Raw genomic sequence first — 17,861 nt, 5'->3', positions numbered from 1 at the left:
TAACGTAGCAATCGTTAAACTTTGTCGTTATGACGCCATAGTATCCTACTCAAGGCTTGGCTTGATATATGTGTATAGGTTGACAGACATTACCAAAAGACTCCGGCCTACCTCTCTACCGAGTTGAGATGCCACGTGACCTTTGTTCTCAGTCTCTTCTCTCAATGCACCGAGATATTTCCAGATCCTACCATCCAGTAGTTCTAGACCTATCATACAACCATCCCGCTTCACAAACTGCCCAAACCGGGCTGAGAGTAGCGGAGTTGGCACCTTGGACCAGATGAACAAAAATGAGGGTTGAATCCCGGCCCAGGCCGAGTATGTCACGAAGATGAAGAAGTTCGGTCATGCTTTGCGAAGCGTTTCAGAGAGTCAAAGCTCGAGTAGATGTGGGTTGCACTCAGAAAGGAGACACTGCTAATTGGAAGGGACTGCTAGAAAATTCTGCCGCAAAAGCACAATGTCGCTGTTCTCGTAGAGCCATCCACTATAAAACCTGCTTCTTTATAAAAAAAAAAAGAAAGAGAGAGGTTGTATCTGGGTCAGAGCTACGTCAGCGTAAACGGCCAGGGACAAGGAGATAGAGTTCCAGGTCAAACAATGAGATATACAATATGCAATCTTATTAGTTTTCAGCCTGAGTTTACCGTAGTGATGCCATTCTATTCGGCACTAGAGCCTGTACAAACATGCTATTCCTGATACCATTCCATGTCTCCCTTTTTGCCTGACCAAAAATATCCTTGACCATAACCATAGCCAAGCTAGAAATACAAAAGCCGAAAACGCCGTCATTATTGGTTTTGCATAAGTGACACCCTTGTTGGGATCATTGTGGATCTCAGCTAGACACCTCCTGCACATTTGGAGGGGGTGTTGGCTGTCCATCTTCCTCAACGGAGAGGCTGCCATACCCAGTGTCATTGCTAGCTGACCGTTCCCGACGCAGAGGCGGTCTTTGGACAGGACAATCAACTAGATCTTGATCGGCATCGCTTTCAGATGACTGTGATTCCCCCCTGCGCCGACGTGTCCTGCGCTTCTTAGACAGAGCTTTGTCGGGCGCGGTGTGCATAAAGTCATCAACATTAATGCCTGCATTTTGACAAATTGCTGTGCACGAATTGACGATCACTTCTACAAGAGTAGACGAAAAGCCGTAGAAAGCCGGGGTGTAGGCATTTCGGGCCCAGTAGATGAGTTCTGCTGATACTCGCCCAAGATTGGGGATGTCACGGGGGCAGATGGACAGTTTATGGGAGGGACGGGATTTTTCTTCGGCTTCATCGTCTGCGGAGCTAGCCTCTGAAACTGGAGTCGAAGGGGAGGATGAATCGGATGACGCGATATAATCCACGTCAGAGGCGAGGAGGTGTAGCAGATGATAGACAGACGAGAATCCAATGAGAGAAAGCTCAACTGGATCGATCGGAAGCTGATTGAACCAAGTGATGGCCTTTTGAATGGTGAAGGACTCGGGTAATGAAGAGGCGTTACCTGTTGATCGTTCGGTGACAATGGTGGCAATCATAGCACAGCGCACGGCAATGGATATTTCATCACGTACGGAAACAGGTAGAGAGGAATCAAGGAAGTTGGATGAGTGGCTCTGACTTCCCTTTCTCTTTTCTTTCGGTAGCGTGGCAAGCACTGCACCAACATTTTCGATGCGGTTTTGTTCAAAGAATACTGCTTTCATCACAAGTGCCCGAGTATACGCGGCGGAAAGCTCTGGCGCCACATCAAGGGACATACGGATCTTCTCTTTGAATGCATCACGGCTTGCCTTGGACACCGGGCCCTTCTCGCTTGCTTCGAAATAATTGAGAAGAGCGGTTTGCAGAAGATGACTGGACCACCAAGCCGCAAGTGCATCTTGCGAACATTGGATAGCTGGGTCCTCGTCAACAACATCGAGCAGCACCTCGTCATCGCCAGTACCTTCCTGGGTTGGTCGGTTCCATGTCAGGTTCACAGCACGCTGGATAATGTTGTCGATCATGACATCATCGCAATCCAGTTTGATCAAGGCAGCAAGATGAGGAGGAAGCTGATCAGGGTGACCCTCAGGCAGCGCGGCATTGATTTCTCGAGCCACACCCCACTGGAATCGGGCAAGAGCTCGCGCAATGTCGTTAGACACATAGAACGACCAGGAGCCCGCCTCTCCAACGTTCCACAAGAGGATGCGGACATGCAAGGCTTTGATTATCATTCTTGTAGGAGTACAGGGGAGTGTGCCCGCAGCGAAGATAGTGAGCACAAGACGACTCTTGCTGATCTCAGCATCCCCACCAGTGAGTTGAGCATCAATTGCAATATCCCAGGTCTTGACTCGCCCCTTCTCATCCTCCTCAGTTATTCCGGTGGCCCATGAGTAGACTTTCCACCCCATGAAGCATCGTAAGACGTATTCGAAGCATCTCGAAGTAACAACATACCACTCTCGGAAGAACCGATGACGTGGAACACCGACCCGTTGCATGCTAGTCAGCCAAGCCTGCCGACGGAAATCACTAGAGGTAAGAGGTGCAGCCGGGCCCTCAGAAACCGATTTGGATGGGCCACGTCGCGTGATGGGCTGCGCATTGAACAAGTAGACAAAAACGATAAAGGCAGAACCAACGACCAGCGTGGCTAGCATGAGGAAATGAGAAAATGCACGCGCCTGCCACGAGTACCAGAACTGCTTCAGGTAGAATTCCCAGTGTGCCAGTGTGGGTGTTTGGAAACGGCCGAGAAGACCCATGGGGAGTGCAAACAGGCCCTTCGACTCGGACTCGGAATCGTCAGAGCCCATACCTTCAAGAACCATCAGACCGGCAAGGGCACCCAGCATATACTTGTTGGGCATCCTTGAACGCCGAGTGGATGTATCTTCTCTGGCATACTGTGGTTGATGAGAGGAGGATGATGATGAGGGGTATTTGATATAGGATTCGGCAAAGACTCCTTGTTGCGCAGCTTCAGCTCGCATACGTTTCCACGCATCAGGAACCTTCAGAAGACCCTCCGGGGGGTTTTGTGACGTGGGTGAACTCTCGCTGGACACCTCTTCCGCCTGGGAGAACACACTAGGTGATGTACCAGAGCCATAGTCCGTCGAGGCGTAGTTGCTGGGCGAGGAAACCGAGGCTGAGGATGTGGCGGCTTGATCCGCTGCCTTATCAGCCTGGCGGAGCTGGTTTTTCAAAGCAGTGTTTTCGTCTTCCAAACGTTGATTACGAATTTCCAGATGCTTGATGTACTCCGTCGCTTTCGACAAAATGGATGCTTTGTTGAGCTTGTTCGCAGAATTTGCTCCCTCGGCTTCGTCCTCGTCATCGGCTGAGCCTCCATTCGGGTTCTTGGTCGACCGGAGGCTGGGAACACTGTCGCGAAGTTCGGCGATTTTATCGTTCAAGTTGGCGCGATACCGCTTCTCAATGACGTTGTGAGCTCGCTTTTTGGCGGGCATTTTCTTGCCCGGTTGCACTGGTCCAGTCACTGTGGTGGCATCATCATCATCGCTCCCCGTCTTTCGCTTCCGGCTTGTCCCAACACTCGAGATTGGAGACACCAGACCTAGGTGTTGTTGATGGCTCGTGTGCCGATTTTGTCCAGGCAGGCTGTGGGCGTACCCAAGGTTGTTCCCGGTATTGGGCTCAGATGGAATCTCCATCAAGCCGAGCGGAAGATTGGGTGAGAAGTCTCTGTAGTTCAAATGACTCGGGGAACTCATATCGGTGTGCGGGGAAATAGATGGCAGATCTATAGACGAGGCCATCGGCTTTTGATCTCCTTCCGAGAACATTGGCTCATCCCATCGCATCCATTGGGTCCAATCTGGGTTCACATTCTCTCCGGTGGGATTGGTAAACAAATGACCATTTCCTCCCGTTTCATCCCCGCCAGAGTTTCGTGAAGCAAAAAGCTGGAAGTCAGTCTCCATATTGGGACCAGACATCTTAGCTGGTATTCCACGGTTGGAACCTCGGCCAATGCCCGAGGAGTTTAAGTCCGTATGATGTATTGGGCACTCTAGATAGTTACCACTGATGAAGATGTTAGTTCCAGTAATAGGAGAAAAGCCACTGATCTTTAAAAAACAAACAGAATTCAGTTGCCTGCACAGCCATAGTAGAGGCAAAGCAGGCACCTAGGCCAATACAGGCTAGCGGCGATCCCATGACAGCGGCAAGGAGATAGATAATACTGACTTTGGTTCAAGTTGAGGTGTAACGCTCAAAACTTAAATGAATCTTAAGGAACGTGAATGTACTTGCTTTCTGCAAGATGAGATGTAAAGACTGAGTTGCGAGGAGGGGGAATGTTAGAGTCACAGTCACGGGTGGTAGTAGGCGATTGGAGGAGCAGAAAGCAGGGGTGTGTAAGATACCCACATACAAACGTAGCGCAACGACTTAAGCCCAAGGAACCAAGTGGGTTCTAAAATCTGCGCAAAGAGGATCTCCGAGCGAGGAAGGGTGGATCACCCTGAGCAGGGCCTTGAGAATTATGGGAAACAAATGGGAATAGACAGATACAAGCTATTGCTTCAAGTTAGGATTGAGCTTCCAGTTTGCATGAAGATCAGGGGAGGTTGTATGGAGCAAAATACGCCCAGGCAGCCGAATAGGAAGGCTCGTATGATCGCGGCTGGCCGCACTTCCGGCTCGCCGGCCACCCCTGACGGTATTCCAAGTGTTAATTTCGCTGACTCATGAATATTGGCAGCTGTAACACGGTAATTAGTGTTTTGTGACAGTAATCAAATGCCAATGTTCATTGGTCCTACCATGCCCCCACTTTATTTCACTGCCACTTAGACATGTGATTTCCAAGCTTCACTCTTTCACCTCTTGACATTCCCATCTCAACTTCGCTATATCTCTTTTCTGACCTTCAATATTTGGTCGCTGAAATGGTGGAAACCTAATTTGCTTTTTTTCCCTGCACTCTGATCGTCTTGACACGTCATCGCGTGATGTCTTGGCGCCCCGCAGGTAGGCGACGCGGGAAGAAGAATGGGCGTGTTATGATCTTATCTGATCGTGCCAGTCTCCACTCCTGTCTCGCCGGTAGCACCGGAACCCAGAGCAACGGCGCAAGAGACGAATGGGATCAATGGAACTCCGTAAAAACTAGGTAGCAGGCTGTATGGATCATGAATCCGGTGTCGTGGTCCACATCGATTTACATTAACAGAAGATCTCGGCTTTCGCGACCACTTTCTGACCGGCATTCTGAAGAAACTTTTTTGTTTATGCTTTGGACAACACCCATCCTGCGTCATGATCCTCTAGCTCCTTGAAGACCCACTCTACTTCCAATCGGACTTCTTTCGGCTGGTACTTCCAATGTTGCCTGTTTGGTCTGAAAACTTCATGAAACAGTCGAAAAGATATCCATGTTTATCTCCTTACAATAAGCTGGAATATGCACTTAATGCTACCAGATCAATACATTGTACTAGCAGTCATCCCCATTGACTCCATCGCCGACTCCATCGCCGACTTCTTCGCTACGTCACCGGCCACTTGTGGAGCACGAGGCTTGAGCCTCTCTAGCGCATTCTCCACCCCAGACTGCTCACTGATATTGCATTTGAGCTAGTGAGAGGTCATTTGTTACAACCAATAGCAGGCTGGCGTGGGGAATAGAAGGTTTTAGGAAGGGTGCAAATTTGAGCTTCTTCATCTTTTGCACAGATGTGGGGGTCGATAAGATGCTAGACTTGCTAAATTCACTCGAAATCTCAGATTATTTTTCTCGACAACCTAGTCTCCGATAGTTTTGTTGTCCTTGGGACCCCTGGTCAACTCCTAGGAAGATCTTTGGAGAATGGGCCGAGTTGTTCTGAATAGAGTTCGGATCCAGGTCTAGAGGGGCCCGTATTTGATTTCTCATTTTCTCCTGACCGTCTGCCACCATAGCGTGCTAGCAATAGAGGTTAAGACGAATGCTAATGGGAGAGAAGTGCGGGGTGAAGGGGGGGAAGTAGGGGACCATGAAAGGAAATGAATGATAAGACGTAAAAAAAAATGAAAACAGAAGAATGAAAAAGAGGCAGCTTTTGAATAAAAAGGAGCCTGCAGAAACCAAGTGACAGCGTGATCACCTCCTATAGGGGAAAAGGCCTAATTAAAACCGGTTCGGAGACAAATAATTGTTTAATTAGTCTCTCAGAGCCGCCTCATACGGATCGTTAACTGGCAACTGCACCAGTCCGGATATTCATTTACTGTGCATTCATCTCAATACAACCACGAAATATCTTGCTTTCCTCCGCATGCCCTTATCTACCCCTAAATCCCCTGATAGACAATGGCTTCCAATTCATTGTGACGTAGAGATATAAGGATTTTACATTTGAGCCATCGACGGGTCGGCCCGTTCCACATGTAAACTATCCTGCTTTTGATTTGCGTTTCACAGCCAGAAAGGGAGAGAAACACCAAGCCAGCTAGATTCCTAGAGGGAGAAGATGATACCGGAGATTCATATAGCAGCCCCTTTGGGCCAGACCTTCCCCTTCTGCGTGAAAGCTTCCAGCTTATCACATAATTTCTCCCTAGCGCTACCCTCCCGCCATGCCTCTCCCTTCTTGATCGTTACATTGATGTAGTACGGTCCACTATCCCCGCGCATCTGACCGTCATCACTGGGAATCACACTCCCACCTTGGGGCTCTGGAGTTGTGGAGACATTTGAGCATCGTGGTCCCATTTCTATATCCATGCAAGACGTATCAGTATCTGTAGATATCAAGAAGACAATGCTTCTAAAGCGTAGAAGGGCGTACTGTCCCACGAATGAGATGCTAGCAACTCTTGTGTCTCTATATGTTGTTCATCATGCGGGGAAAAGATAAGAAAAAAATCCACATCGGCGTCCTGGCCGATGATAAGGCTACCAAGGTCCTGCGGGGATGTCAGTCCGTGCAAATATCGGAAGTACCCCGAATTTCTGATAGTGAGTACCTTGCGATATGTTACTGCTACTTGTCTCACTCACACGGCGACATAGAATTTGTTATTCGAGTCAAAGAATCTCCTTTTTTTTATCTCTTAAATATGGATGCATGCTTTACTCGCGACAAAGTACTCTATGATAACGAGTGTAGATACACACATCACACTGACCAAATTACTAGCCAAAAAAGGGACTACCGAAATTAAAGCGACGAGTTTGACTTTTGATCTCGACAAGGCAACATGAACCCCAAATTTAATGCTGTAGGCATGGTCAGCCAGGCAAGTCTGCAATGTGTCCAAGGAGAAAGTTTAACTTACGGAGATGTCTTCCCATTTCTCCCAGCCGCGTCCACGGACCTGAGCCAGTTCTTCATCCGTCAGCTGCTTGCCGGTGGTGAAGTATCCCGATTGGATCTTAGCATCGATCTCGACTCTTGAATCGCTAGGGATCATCTCGTCGGGGATAGGGATACGCTCGATAATCTTGATGCCAGAGTCCACGATGGCATCGTGTTTCATGTTCGACATTGACAGCATGCGATCAATTTTTGTGATGCCGAGCCAGTGCAAAATATCAGGCATAAGCGCTTGGAATCGCATCTGCAGTGAAGAAAGTCAGTACATGTGAGCCACATTAGATGATGGGGGTACTTACGTCGCGAACACCAGCAATATTCTCTGTCCGAGCGAAGTACTTATCGGCGGTGTCGCCTCCACGCTTGCGCGCATTGTAGACAAGATACTTAATCACTTCTCCAAGGGCTCGACCTTCCTTGCGGAAGTAGATGACAACACCACTGCCGCCGTTCTGTGCCTCTCGGATTGCTTCGCGAATACCGAACGCCAAGTATGGTCGGCAGGTACAGATATCTGACTGGAAGACATCACTACCATTACACTCATCGTGGACGCGCAGGGCCAGCTTAACATTCTCGTCCGAGATACGCTCCGGTGGGCCGAAGATGTACACGGTAAGGCCTCCGATAGGTGGCAAGAAGGTTTTCAGGTCGGGCCGAGTGATAAGCTCGGGGTAGCTCCCACCGGTATGCTCGAACAAAGTCCGACGAAGGGTACCTTCGTCAACCCCAAATCGCTCTGCCACACCGGGAAGATACCAGACGGGCTCGGCTGCTACCTTGGTGACACGAACCTCGCCGGATGAATCGACAAGGACAGACCCGTCCACCTCGAGCAGGCCATTCTTCACATCATCGGCAATCTCCGAGAGTTTCATGTTAGCCCGAGTGACCGCCATGGTTGGACGGATATCCCAGCCAGCCTCCAGCTCTGCCTTGAACTGGTTGACGATATCATGGCCGTAGGGATCCATAGAGACGATCTTTTTCTTATCCGCCCAGGCAGGCTGCGGGGGGAAATTGAAAGTCGGCTCAGAGTTACGGAAGTCCGGTCGGAAATCCGCAGCCAAGTCACCCGCGGCAATAGCTAAGGCGTTGTAGATGCTGTAACTGCCACCGTGGGCACCGATGGCGTTGCGGCGCTTTACGAGGTTCCCACTCCGCGATACAACCACCGGACCCCGGGATTTAGCGTCGGGAGCGCCCCACTCAAGGGGGACGGGCTCAATGCCGCTCTGACCTGGGTATGTAGTTAACTATACTTGATATTAGCATACGAATACTAAAGTCAGCACAGATTTGATGGAATCTTCCTTACGATGATATGGTTGCTGTATCTGGGATTGGGGTCGGTAGGAGTTGTTGGAGATAGCTCCGTTGGTACGGAACCAACGGGCAAGACGGTAGCCACAGGCTCTGTTTTCAACATGATTGATTATAGAAGATAGAAAGAGTGAAGGATACGAAGAGAATATAGAGAGAAAGAAAGAAGAAGGGGGGTTAAAAGAGTATAAGAGGGGGATACAGTCCATGTGACTTATCTTTCTCCTCACGTTATCTGAGGGGCTTATCTGCAGGATTCTGTACAGTCAAAGGGGAAAATATAGAAATATAGTACTCTTTACATTAGTCTCTTGGCTTTGATTAGGGGTAGTATCGTGTACACATAGAATATCAGTTGACATTGTCACATCTTCCCCAGATTGTTATGTTGTATAGGATCCACCGGTTTCCATCGGAGTTCTTCGGAGTTCAATCTAACTGGTCGGAGTAGCGAACACCGAAACTTCTTGGATTCTTGTTGACTAGACGGAGTATCCCGACAGTGTATTTCCCATGAGGTAAATGATTTCTGTTCTTATCTTAATGCCACCCCCGCTAACCGCATAGTACCCACGGCACTACCTCGCGTCGTCGGAATGGCAAACCAGCCTCCTGTGAGCCATGCCGCAAAGACAAAGTCCGCTGCGACCATGCATTACCGGTATGCACTCGCTGTAGAGATCGTGGGATCTCCACGCGATGTTACTATCATCCCGCTCCCCTGACAAGGGCCAAAGGTCGCCGTTTCTTCCCATTGGCAGAGGGAGTTCCCTTTGATCGACCTCCATCAGCAAGGTGCGTCAATTGTAAATTTCGAAATTCACTTTTTGTTTTGATGTCATTTTCGTGTATCGATCATTAAGTGGCCAATGGTCAATTACTGCTCCCGATACACGTTCATAGTTATATCCATATACATATCAGGCTCTTATGATTGTCATTTCCCAGGAGCCCTCAGTCAAACGAGACATCACTCAACCCCTCCGGGTCCCATGTGGAACACGAGAGCTCTTCTGGGCGCATCCCGCCCCGTACCCAACCATTACTATCCGGATACTTCGGCCCAACGAGCTTCGTATCCCCCCTAACCGAGGATGTCGATTTGGGCTCAGAAGGCCCGAGTCTGGGCCTGGAGATTGAATCTGCCCAGAGAGTCCTACCACCATATTGGGTCCACAAGATCTCCGAAATTCTATTGACACTCAACGATTTTACCACAGTCGAGGCCTTAATCCGCGATTATTATGCACTAAGCCAAAGCGCGATTATACCGGCGCCATTCGTGCTCAACAGCCTTGGCCCGGTCAAGTCCATGTGCAAGGAGAGCATATCAGACCGTAATCTTGCTGATTTTACATCGTCTCTGACAGTAAGCATAATACAAAACACGTCTGAGATTTTCGAGGTTCCGTCCTCCACACAAGGGCGTGACTTCCATACGCTATTTACGGGGCCAGCAATCCGCCTTGAGATTATCGGGCTTATCTGCGCTCTCGCTGGTCGGGCAAGATATCTGGGACTCGCCAATGACAGATTTGATGAGGACCGGACCTCGCGGTCTCAATATGCGCATAAGATGCTTGCAGCGAGCGATGCCGCACTATCGATTTGCAAAATCCTTACACCACTCAATGACCTCACAATATGGCTAGTACATGAGATTCTCCTGTTGTCAGATATAGTACATGGCGACTCAAGTTAGTTCATCCCATCCACCACCTTGCCTTTCCTAACACCTTTTAGGCCCCGCTTGTTGGAAACGATTAGGCGAGCTGTCCACCGATATCTTCGCACTTGGTCTTCACCGTGACTCCAAGACTCCGAGCGATACACCCAATTTTCTCTTAGAGTCACGTAGACGGCAATTTGCTGCAGCGTATCAGCTTGACAAGAGCATTGCCACATTCTTAGGTCGACCGCCAAGAATACCATGGCGATATGCTGATTGTCGCATGCCCCTTGATATCAGCGATGAGGCACTCGCTACCGATAACATGGTACTAGATTACTCCCACGACTACATTGATGAGAATGGCTGGAATCTCCAAGGAGTAGTCCAGCGTTCATCATGGATACGAGTGCGGTTTATCATCAGTACATTTCGGGATGAGATTCTCGAGGTCTCTTTACAGAATGTGACACCCGAGATGGAAAATATGCTCAAGTAGATCATCACTTTCTTTCTACTTTATGTTCAGCCACTAATATCATATAGGAATATCTCCCAGCGATGCCATCTAGCATGGGATTCGCTCCCCAATTGGCTACGCTACAGCCCACAGTGCTGGGATCAAAATTTGCACGTAGCAGTATGCCTCATGATGATTATTTCATATCTGGCATATCTGTACAACGACTTCCTCATCCAACGACTCATCGCGGGGAAGAATAATCCACGCGGAAACACAGCACTGCTCTCCGTGAGCGCTGACATACTATCAACCGTCCTGACATTAGGCATGCAACGCGAACAAATGGTCGATCTCCGACCAGATTTTGCGTGGACGGTACGTACTATCACAAAAGAATCCACTTCTACCCATTCTAATACCAGGTGAATGGCAGGTCCTACTTTACGGCTTCCCCAGCGCCAGTCTACTCATCAAAGCCTTGCAGCACCAAAAACGCACAGGCGAGCCATTCCTCTACGAAGGGTCGAGATCGGCACTGATCCGCAATTTGAGTGTGTTCATTTCGCATCTCGAATCTATCGTTCGGCCGGATAATGCCAACTATGCTCTCTTTCAACGCGCCAGTCAGCTGTTCTCTAGGATTATTGATGAGATTCTGGAGCCACATTCAATTCTTCCAGACTCGAATATTGGTGATACTTCTGCGTTTGATTTTGATCCAATGATTGAAGTTGATGGCCTGGAATTGTTTAATAACATAGATTTGGGTGTTGCATTTAATCAGTGGTTGTTTTAAGAGGGTGTTTCTGTGTTATGGTGGTTTCATGTATATACTCGCGACAAAAGGGCTTTGTAAGTATTTGAATTAGACTGTTGGTCTACTACCTCTTTTCTATTTGCCTCCACCAAAGGGGGTACCCATCAACGTTATGGGTCTGGTAGAATCTGCTAAAACATATAATTTTCACACACTACAATCTTGGAAGATTTGGGCCACCTGATACTGTCCCTTCATTTCCCAAGAAAAGCCCGTTTCTATGGTGATTTTGTAGGCGATTTGTTGATCGTAAAGAGAGACAAGCAAACCCCTAAGGAGGGCTAAGCATAGCCCTGTGGAACATGAACTCTCAACGAAACGGATGATTAGGAAGAGGTTGAGCCACGAGAAAAGCATAGACCTAGGCTCAAGCGCAAAATCCCCCAGGTATAATGGCATCTGTCTGAGAAACAGTATGTACTAGTTCCACCCGAAAACGCTGGCTCGTTGGCATACCCCACGCATTCGGTACAACCCGAGGAACTGCTAGCCGGAGCCTAACTTGCTGTAGGCAATGGTGATTGTGACGATAAACGGGTAAACGATATCCTCTGCGTGTTTCAAGTTCGCATCGATTGTTACGTTGACATTATTGCTAAACTCTCCATGGACTGAGCAGCAAAGTGGTTCCACAGGATGCGGACGAGAAGATGGATACATAGAAGATTAATAGGCATCGAAAGAACGACCCACAGGAAGAATTCATAATGACACGAAAAGAAGACGATCTACAAAGTTGAAATGAAAAAGAATTGAGGTTTTTTTTGCCATGCACGCAAATAGGTATCTGATTTCCCCTCACCTCCATTGGCCCGCGAAAAAAAAGAAGAGATTTCGTCACTCTTCAAACCATGAAACGTGAAATGATTTATTCAAATCAGACTGTTAAGATTGAAGCAAGGGGTGTTGTACACCCCAACGTTTCATACGCTTAGCCCTGGGCAAAGTTGGCCTGAGCTCGGGTGTTCTTGATCGTTTTCTTGATCATCTCCTCCACTTCATCCCAGTCGCTAGTATCAATGCGGTCGATGACGCACTGGAAGTGGTCTTGGATCTTGCGGAGCATCTCCCACTCATTACGGTTGGAAACAAATGAGATTGCCACGCCAATGCGACCAAAGCGACCAGTACGACCGATGCGGTGCAGATAGGTCTGGTAGTCGGGCGTGTTGGTGCGTTGACCGCCAGAGTACTCCTCGGGGATATCCTGAAGGCGATAAATTTTAGTTTGGGACGTAAAAGCGGACAGGCGATGAACTCACGTAGTTGACGACCAAGGAAACTGTAGATACATCAATTCCACGAGCGAGGACGTTGGTCGTGATGAGAACCTTAGCCTCGCCGCTGCGGAAGGAATCAATCACCGCGTCACGCTGGGATCCCTCAACACCACCAGTCAGCGAGGCGACAGTGTGACCCTCAGCAACCATACGTTTCTCGATCTCAACGGCAGATGCACGGGTCTAAACGGGGATCAGCAATATTCCAATCTTAATCTGAGATGATACTTACCCGGACGAAAATGATTGAGGATCCGACAGTGAGCAGTCCATAGAGCTGAACGAGGTTCTGATACTTTTCCTCGTCACTGCTGCAGTCCATGTATAGCTGCTTGATACCCTCAACGGTCAACTCTTCGTGTTGGAGGGTAATCTCGTTTGCGTCAGGAGCAAACTTGCCCGCATAGCGGTAGACATGAGCGGGGAAGGTCGCCGAAAACAGGACGATTTGAACAGTTCGGGGGATCATTCTACCCAGCGGGAGCTATTAGCTGAAAGCTCTTAAGTGCTGGAGGTTTGAACTACTTACGCCTTAGCCCGAATGCACTGATCTCCCAGGCCTTGCTGGTCGAGCATGTTATCTGCCTCGTCAAGGACAAGCACCTTCAACCCAGTGGGGTTCATAATACGCTTCTTGATCATATCTTGAACAGTACCAGGTGTGCCAACCACAACTGAGCAATCCATCTTCGACGGGCGTGCGTTCGAATCGGCGGGAACAGCAGTGCCGATGACGAGACCTTCAAGGAACTGACCCATGATCTGAATCACGCCGACAATCTGGCGAGCCAATTCACGGGTAGGAGCAAGGATCAGAGCTTGAGGCGTCATCTGCAACTGCTCCGTTGAGAGGTCGAGACGGCTGAGGATGTTGAGAACGAAGGCTGCGGTCTTGCCAGTACCGGACTGCGACTGACCAACCAGATTCTTCGGGGGGTTGCTCATCAGAAGGGGAAGAGCGCGCTCCTGGACTTTGGATGGCTTGCGGAAGTTCATGGTAGAGAGACCTTTCAGAATGCGCGCATCTCTGCAGTGTCAATCAAGTTAGCTGGGAGACGCTCATTTACACCAGCGTACCAGTAAGTAGCACTTACAGGCCCAGGTCTTCAAAGCTCTTGACTGAGAATAGGGGGTTGTTTGGGTCCGCCTGCAAGTCACTCAATTTCACTGCGACAGTGTAGTCAGGCTCCTCAAGATCTGGTGAGCCCTGCGCGGGGGCAGAGGCTCCATCCTCCTTGGGAGCGGTGGAGACATTGGGGGGATCTGTGAAATCAAACAAAAAAAATATTAGCTATCAGCCGGCGTATCGCGCGTTTTCCGGTCGTGTGGACTGGAGGAATCAGCGACGGTGGCGTGGTCTCGTTTCGTACCGGTGGGCTTCGGCTCGTCAGGTTTGGTGATACGGTCAGCCAAGGAGCCTGCGACAGGAGTGGTTTCCGGGTTATCAGACATGGTGCAAAGTCTGGTGGGTATCCCAGAAAACCAGAAAGAGTTGTAGAAGGAAAGAAAGCTGGAGGGGTGGTCGTGGGGTAAAGAAAAGTTCGTAGAGATGGCGCACGATTGTTAATATGTCGCCAACTGAGAATGACTTCGGTTAGGACTCAGGGGGAATGGAAGAAATTAGAAATCCAAGCACCAAGGAGAGAAGAGCAACAACCAAAGAAAACAATAGAGCTTCTGAATGGAAGAGCAAAAACAGATGACGCCGAAGGATAGGAACTAGTCCGAATTGAGTCAAAGTGAAATAAATGTTATGGTATTGTAACGCATGGACCAGACACATACTAACTACAAGCAGCGTGTATGTTTGGTACTGTCACATGGACCGGCCTTCTCCCCGCCTTGGCCATTAAGCTCATTCTTCCTGTCTGATGGCCTCAATAGCTCATTGAACACTGCCTAATTGGAGTTATTGACTACTTTGGTTGATACCAACCTTGGAAGAGAAGTGACCCGTTGACGAGTAGCGCTGAGAGCAGGTAATCCCGTCTCATTGTTCGGTCTTCCATTCCCGGGCTATCCCATGCGCGTGTGCGCCTTGGGATCTCAATCCAGCCATGGCGGCCGCAGACGTTGCTCCCCAATTTGGAGCAGAGCTGAAGGTATATATACTGTATGATGATAGTCGCAGATATATAGCTAACTGGTTGATTTATCTAGGATTCCTTCAAACCAGTTAACAATTGGGTATGGTCCCGACATCGTTTCCCCGCAACCGACCCGTCAGATCACCCTGTGCGCTTGAAGTGGAGCTAATGCAAACATGTTGCACAGGTATCAAATGGTATATCATGGGTAGACGAGATACACCAATTCTACCGCGAGCGCAGTGTCATTGAGAAGGAATACGCATCCAAGTTAACGGCCCTGTGCAAGAAGTACTATGACCGCAAGTCGAAGAAGATCAGCCCCTTGAGTGTAGGCGATACACCCACCTTGACCCCCGGCTCCCTCGAAAGCGCATCGCTCACTACTTGGACTACACAATTGAACGCCGTGGAATCACACGCCGCTGAACGGGACAAGTTTGCGTCAGAATTGGTCGTGCAAGTGGCGGATCCTCTGAAACAAGCTGCCACCCAATATGAAGAGATTCGCAAATGCCATGTTGAATACTATGGCAAGTTAGAAAAGGAACGGGAGGCAGCATATGGCGATCTCAAAAAAGCGAAGGGCAAATACGATGGCGCATGCCAGGAGGTCGAATCTCGCAGAAAGAAAATGGAGTCCGCGTTCGATCATGGCAAGACCAAAGCACAAACAGCATATCAACAACAAATACTGGAGATGAACAACTATAAGGCATGGCTCATTTGACTGACAACTTCGTCCTGATGCTAACTTGGGGGTAGAATCTCTATCTCATCAGCATCAATGTGACAAATAAGCTGAAGGAGAAATTCTATCATGAATATGTCCCCGAGGTGATCGATGTAAGATGAACCCGCTACTCCCCATATCCTGGAACAACAATGATACTCATACTTCCGGTCAGGGGTTACAAAACCTCAATGAAACGAGAGTCGCAAAAATGAACGTGATGTGGTCGCTTGCCGCGCAACTTGAAAAGGCATCCCTTTCCAACAGCACAGAGCACATCGCTAATCTTCTTGTCGAAATTCCTCGCAATAACCCGCGTCTGGACTCCTTGATGTTCCTCCAGCACAATGTGACTCAATCGCAGGAACCTGCGAACCTAGCATTTGAGCCGAGTCCAGTATGGCACGACGAAGCTACAATCGTCATCGATGAAGCAGCCAAGGTCTTCCTGCGCAACGTTCTGAGTAAGAGCAAAGCTCAAATCCACGAACTACGAGTTGAGTCAGACCGGAAGAAGCGCGAGGTTGAAGGAAGCAAGAAAGTACGGGAAAATATTCAACATGGCAAAGATAATCGAAACGAGTTAGATGTCGTGCGATCCATGTTCTACATTCAAGAATCCTTGCACGAGGTTGATCGCAAATGGGTTACAGCCGAGGTAGAAACGGCGACCATCATGGCAGTGGCTGGAGATTTGTCACTTGGAGCCCAGAACCACAATTTCCGCTCTCAGACATTCAAAATCCCGACAAATTGCGACCTTTGCGGCGAGCGAATCTGGGGCCTGTCCGCCAAGGGCTATGATTGTCGAGATTGTGGTTACACCTGCCATAGTAAATGCCAAATGAAGGTTCCGCCGGAGTGCCCGGGCGAGCAAACCAAGGAAGAGAAGAAAAAGCTCAAGGCCTTGCGACAAGAACAGGCTGGTGCCATGCCTGCTGTGGATATCGGCACCCCTGCAGCTTCCGCTGCCGCCCCGTCCCTGACGCGACAAAATACAATGAACTCTCTTAGCTCAGGATATGCGGCCAGTACGGCTCGGTCGGTATCGAACATTGCTACTCAGCCCACACCTGAAATCCCAGCAGAAGAACCCCCGGCTCCCGTTGCACAGACAAAGCCAGCTGCCGCTGCCACAAAGAGGAACCGAGTGCTAGCACCACCTCCGACAGCATACATGACTGCACCTCCGCCCAGCGACTCTGGCATGGGCTCGAGATCCAAAGAGCCACGAGGTAAGATGCTGTACGCGTATCAAGCCACCGGCTCAGATGAGGTCAGCGTGGAAGATGGGGATGAGGTGGTGATCCTCCAACCAGATGGTACGTCCTCTTGTCCTACCCTTTACACGCAATATTTACTAAGAGTTGTATAGATGGTTCTGGATGGCTGCGTGTACGCTCGGGGGCCAACGAAGGACTTGTACCGGCCGCATATGTCGAAGCTGCCCCAACACCATCACCCGTGCCATCCGCTAGTCCCAGTATGCCTGAACGACCCGGTTCAACGTACTCAAATTCATCGGCATCCCTGGCAGGAAGCGCCGCGCCGAAGCGTGTCGGACCAGCGGTCGCGCCCAGACGAGGGGCCAAGAAATTGCAGTATGTCGAGGCATTATACGAGTACGAAGCCCGCAGCGATATGGAGTGGAATATGGCAGAGGGCGACCGATTTGTTCTAATCAACCGGGATAGTGGTGATGGATGGGCCGACGTCGAACGGGGTGGTGTTACGAAGAGCGTTCCAGCAAACTACATCCAGGAGGTATAGGTTGTACCCTCTGGTCTTCGTACATATCTTTTTGGGTTGATCATTGTCTGTTTGTGGGCTTATAAGGTCCAGGCCTGCTTTTTGTTTGTGTTCATTCTCCTGTATAGTCGGCGTCATCAGTGCCGTTCCCATCATTATTTTACATCAGCAAGGAGCATTGGGGGCATCCGTGCTTGGCATCCATTCGCAAGTCTCGGATAGAGCATAGGATACGTTGTTTCCATTGAATCTTCATGAAGGTCAGAACTGTTCCTGTGGTAGGTAGCAGTGCCAGAGTAAAAGGTATCACAGACAGCACCAGAGCCTGAGCTTCCGCTCTTTCCATTTTTGTATATATATCCACATTTTCAAAGCAATAAAATCATAATCATCAATCATCATGCGAGTTATTGACCAGGTTCGCC

At 49.3% G+C, this 17,861-nt stretch overlaps 5 protein-coding genes across 5 annotated transcripts; 2 read left to right on the top strand and 3 right to left on the bottom strand.

Moving 5' to 3' along the window:
- Positions 1–844: 844 nt before the first annotated feature.
- Positions 845–3,949, bottom strand: N7517_004365 (basic helix-loop-helix domain-containing protein; the record flags this gene model as incomplete). The annotated part of the gene is made up of 1 exon (XM_056722095.1): positions 845–3,949. The coding sequence occupies one exon, from the start codon at positions 3,947–3,949 to the stop codon at positions 845–847; it is 3,105 nt and encodes a 1,034-aa protein (XP_056578345.1).
- A 3,319-nt stretch (positions 3,950–7,268) lies between these two features.
- N7517_004364 (putative GTP cyclohydrolase II) lies at positions 7,269–8,744 on the bottom strand (the record flags this gene model as incomplete). Its single annotated transcript, XM_056722094.1, has 3 exons — positions 7,269–7,559; positions 7,615–8,571; positions 8,634–8,744. The coding sequence occupies 3 exons, from the start codon at positions 8,742–8,744 to the stop codon at positions 7,269–7,271; spliced, it is 1,359 nt and encodes a 452-aa protein (XP_056578344.1).
- A 490-nt stretch (positions 8,745–9,234) lies between these two features.
- On the top strand, positions 9,235–11,566 carry N7517_004363 (transcription factor domain-containing protein; the record flags this gene model as incomplete). Its single annotated transcript, XM_056722093.1, has 5 exons — positions 9,235–9,299; positions 9,587–10,335; positions 10,382–10,802; positions 10,854–11,145; positions 11,204–11,566. The coding sequence occupies 5 exons, from the start codon at positions 9,235–9,237 to the stop codon at positions 11,564–11,566; spliced, it is 1,890 nt and encodes a 629-aa protein (XP_056578343.1).
- A 952-nt stretch (positions 11,567–12,518) lies between these two features.
- On the bottom strand, positions 12,519–14,726 carry dbp5 (ATP-dependent RNA helicase DBP5; the record flags this gene model as incomplete). The annotated part of the gene is made up of 7 exons (XM_056722092.1): positions 12,519–12,794; positions 12,850–13,050; positions 13,100–13,337; positions 13,397–13,894; positions 13,962–14,130; positions 14,238–14,377; positions 14,653–14,726. The coding sequence occupies 7 exons, from the start codon at positions 14,724–14,726 to the stop codon at positions 12,519–12,521; spliced, it is 1,596 nt and encodes a 531-aa protein (XP_056578342.1).
- A 198-nt stretch (positions 14,727–14,924) lies between these two features.
- Positions 14,925–17,457, top strand: N7517_004361 (putative actin polymerization protein Bzz1; the record flags this gene model as incomplete). The annotated part of the gene is made up of 6 exons (XM_056722091.1): positions 14,925–14,969; positions 15,028–15,054; positions 15,142–15,669; positions 15,720–15,800; positions 15,863–17,009; positions 17,063–17,457. The coding sequence occupies 6 exons, from the start codon at positions 14,925–14,927 to the stop codon at positions 17,455–17,457; spliced, it is 2,223 nt and encodes a 740-aa protein (XP_056578341.1).
- Positions 17,458–17,861: the final 404 nt, after the last annotated feature.

Source organism: Penicillium concentricum (genome assembly GCF_028827145.1).
Source record: "Penicillium concentricum strain IBT 3081 chromosome Unknown utg000002l_segment0_segment0, whole genome shotgun sequence".
In the NCBI taxonomy this organism is placed as follows: Eukaryota; Fungi; Ascomycota; class Eurotiomycetes; order Eurotiales; family Aspergillaceae; genus Penicillium; species Penicillium concentricum.
The sequence above is the reverse complement of the archived record's forward strand: the minus strand, read 5'-3'. Positions and strand labels throughout refer to the sequence as shown.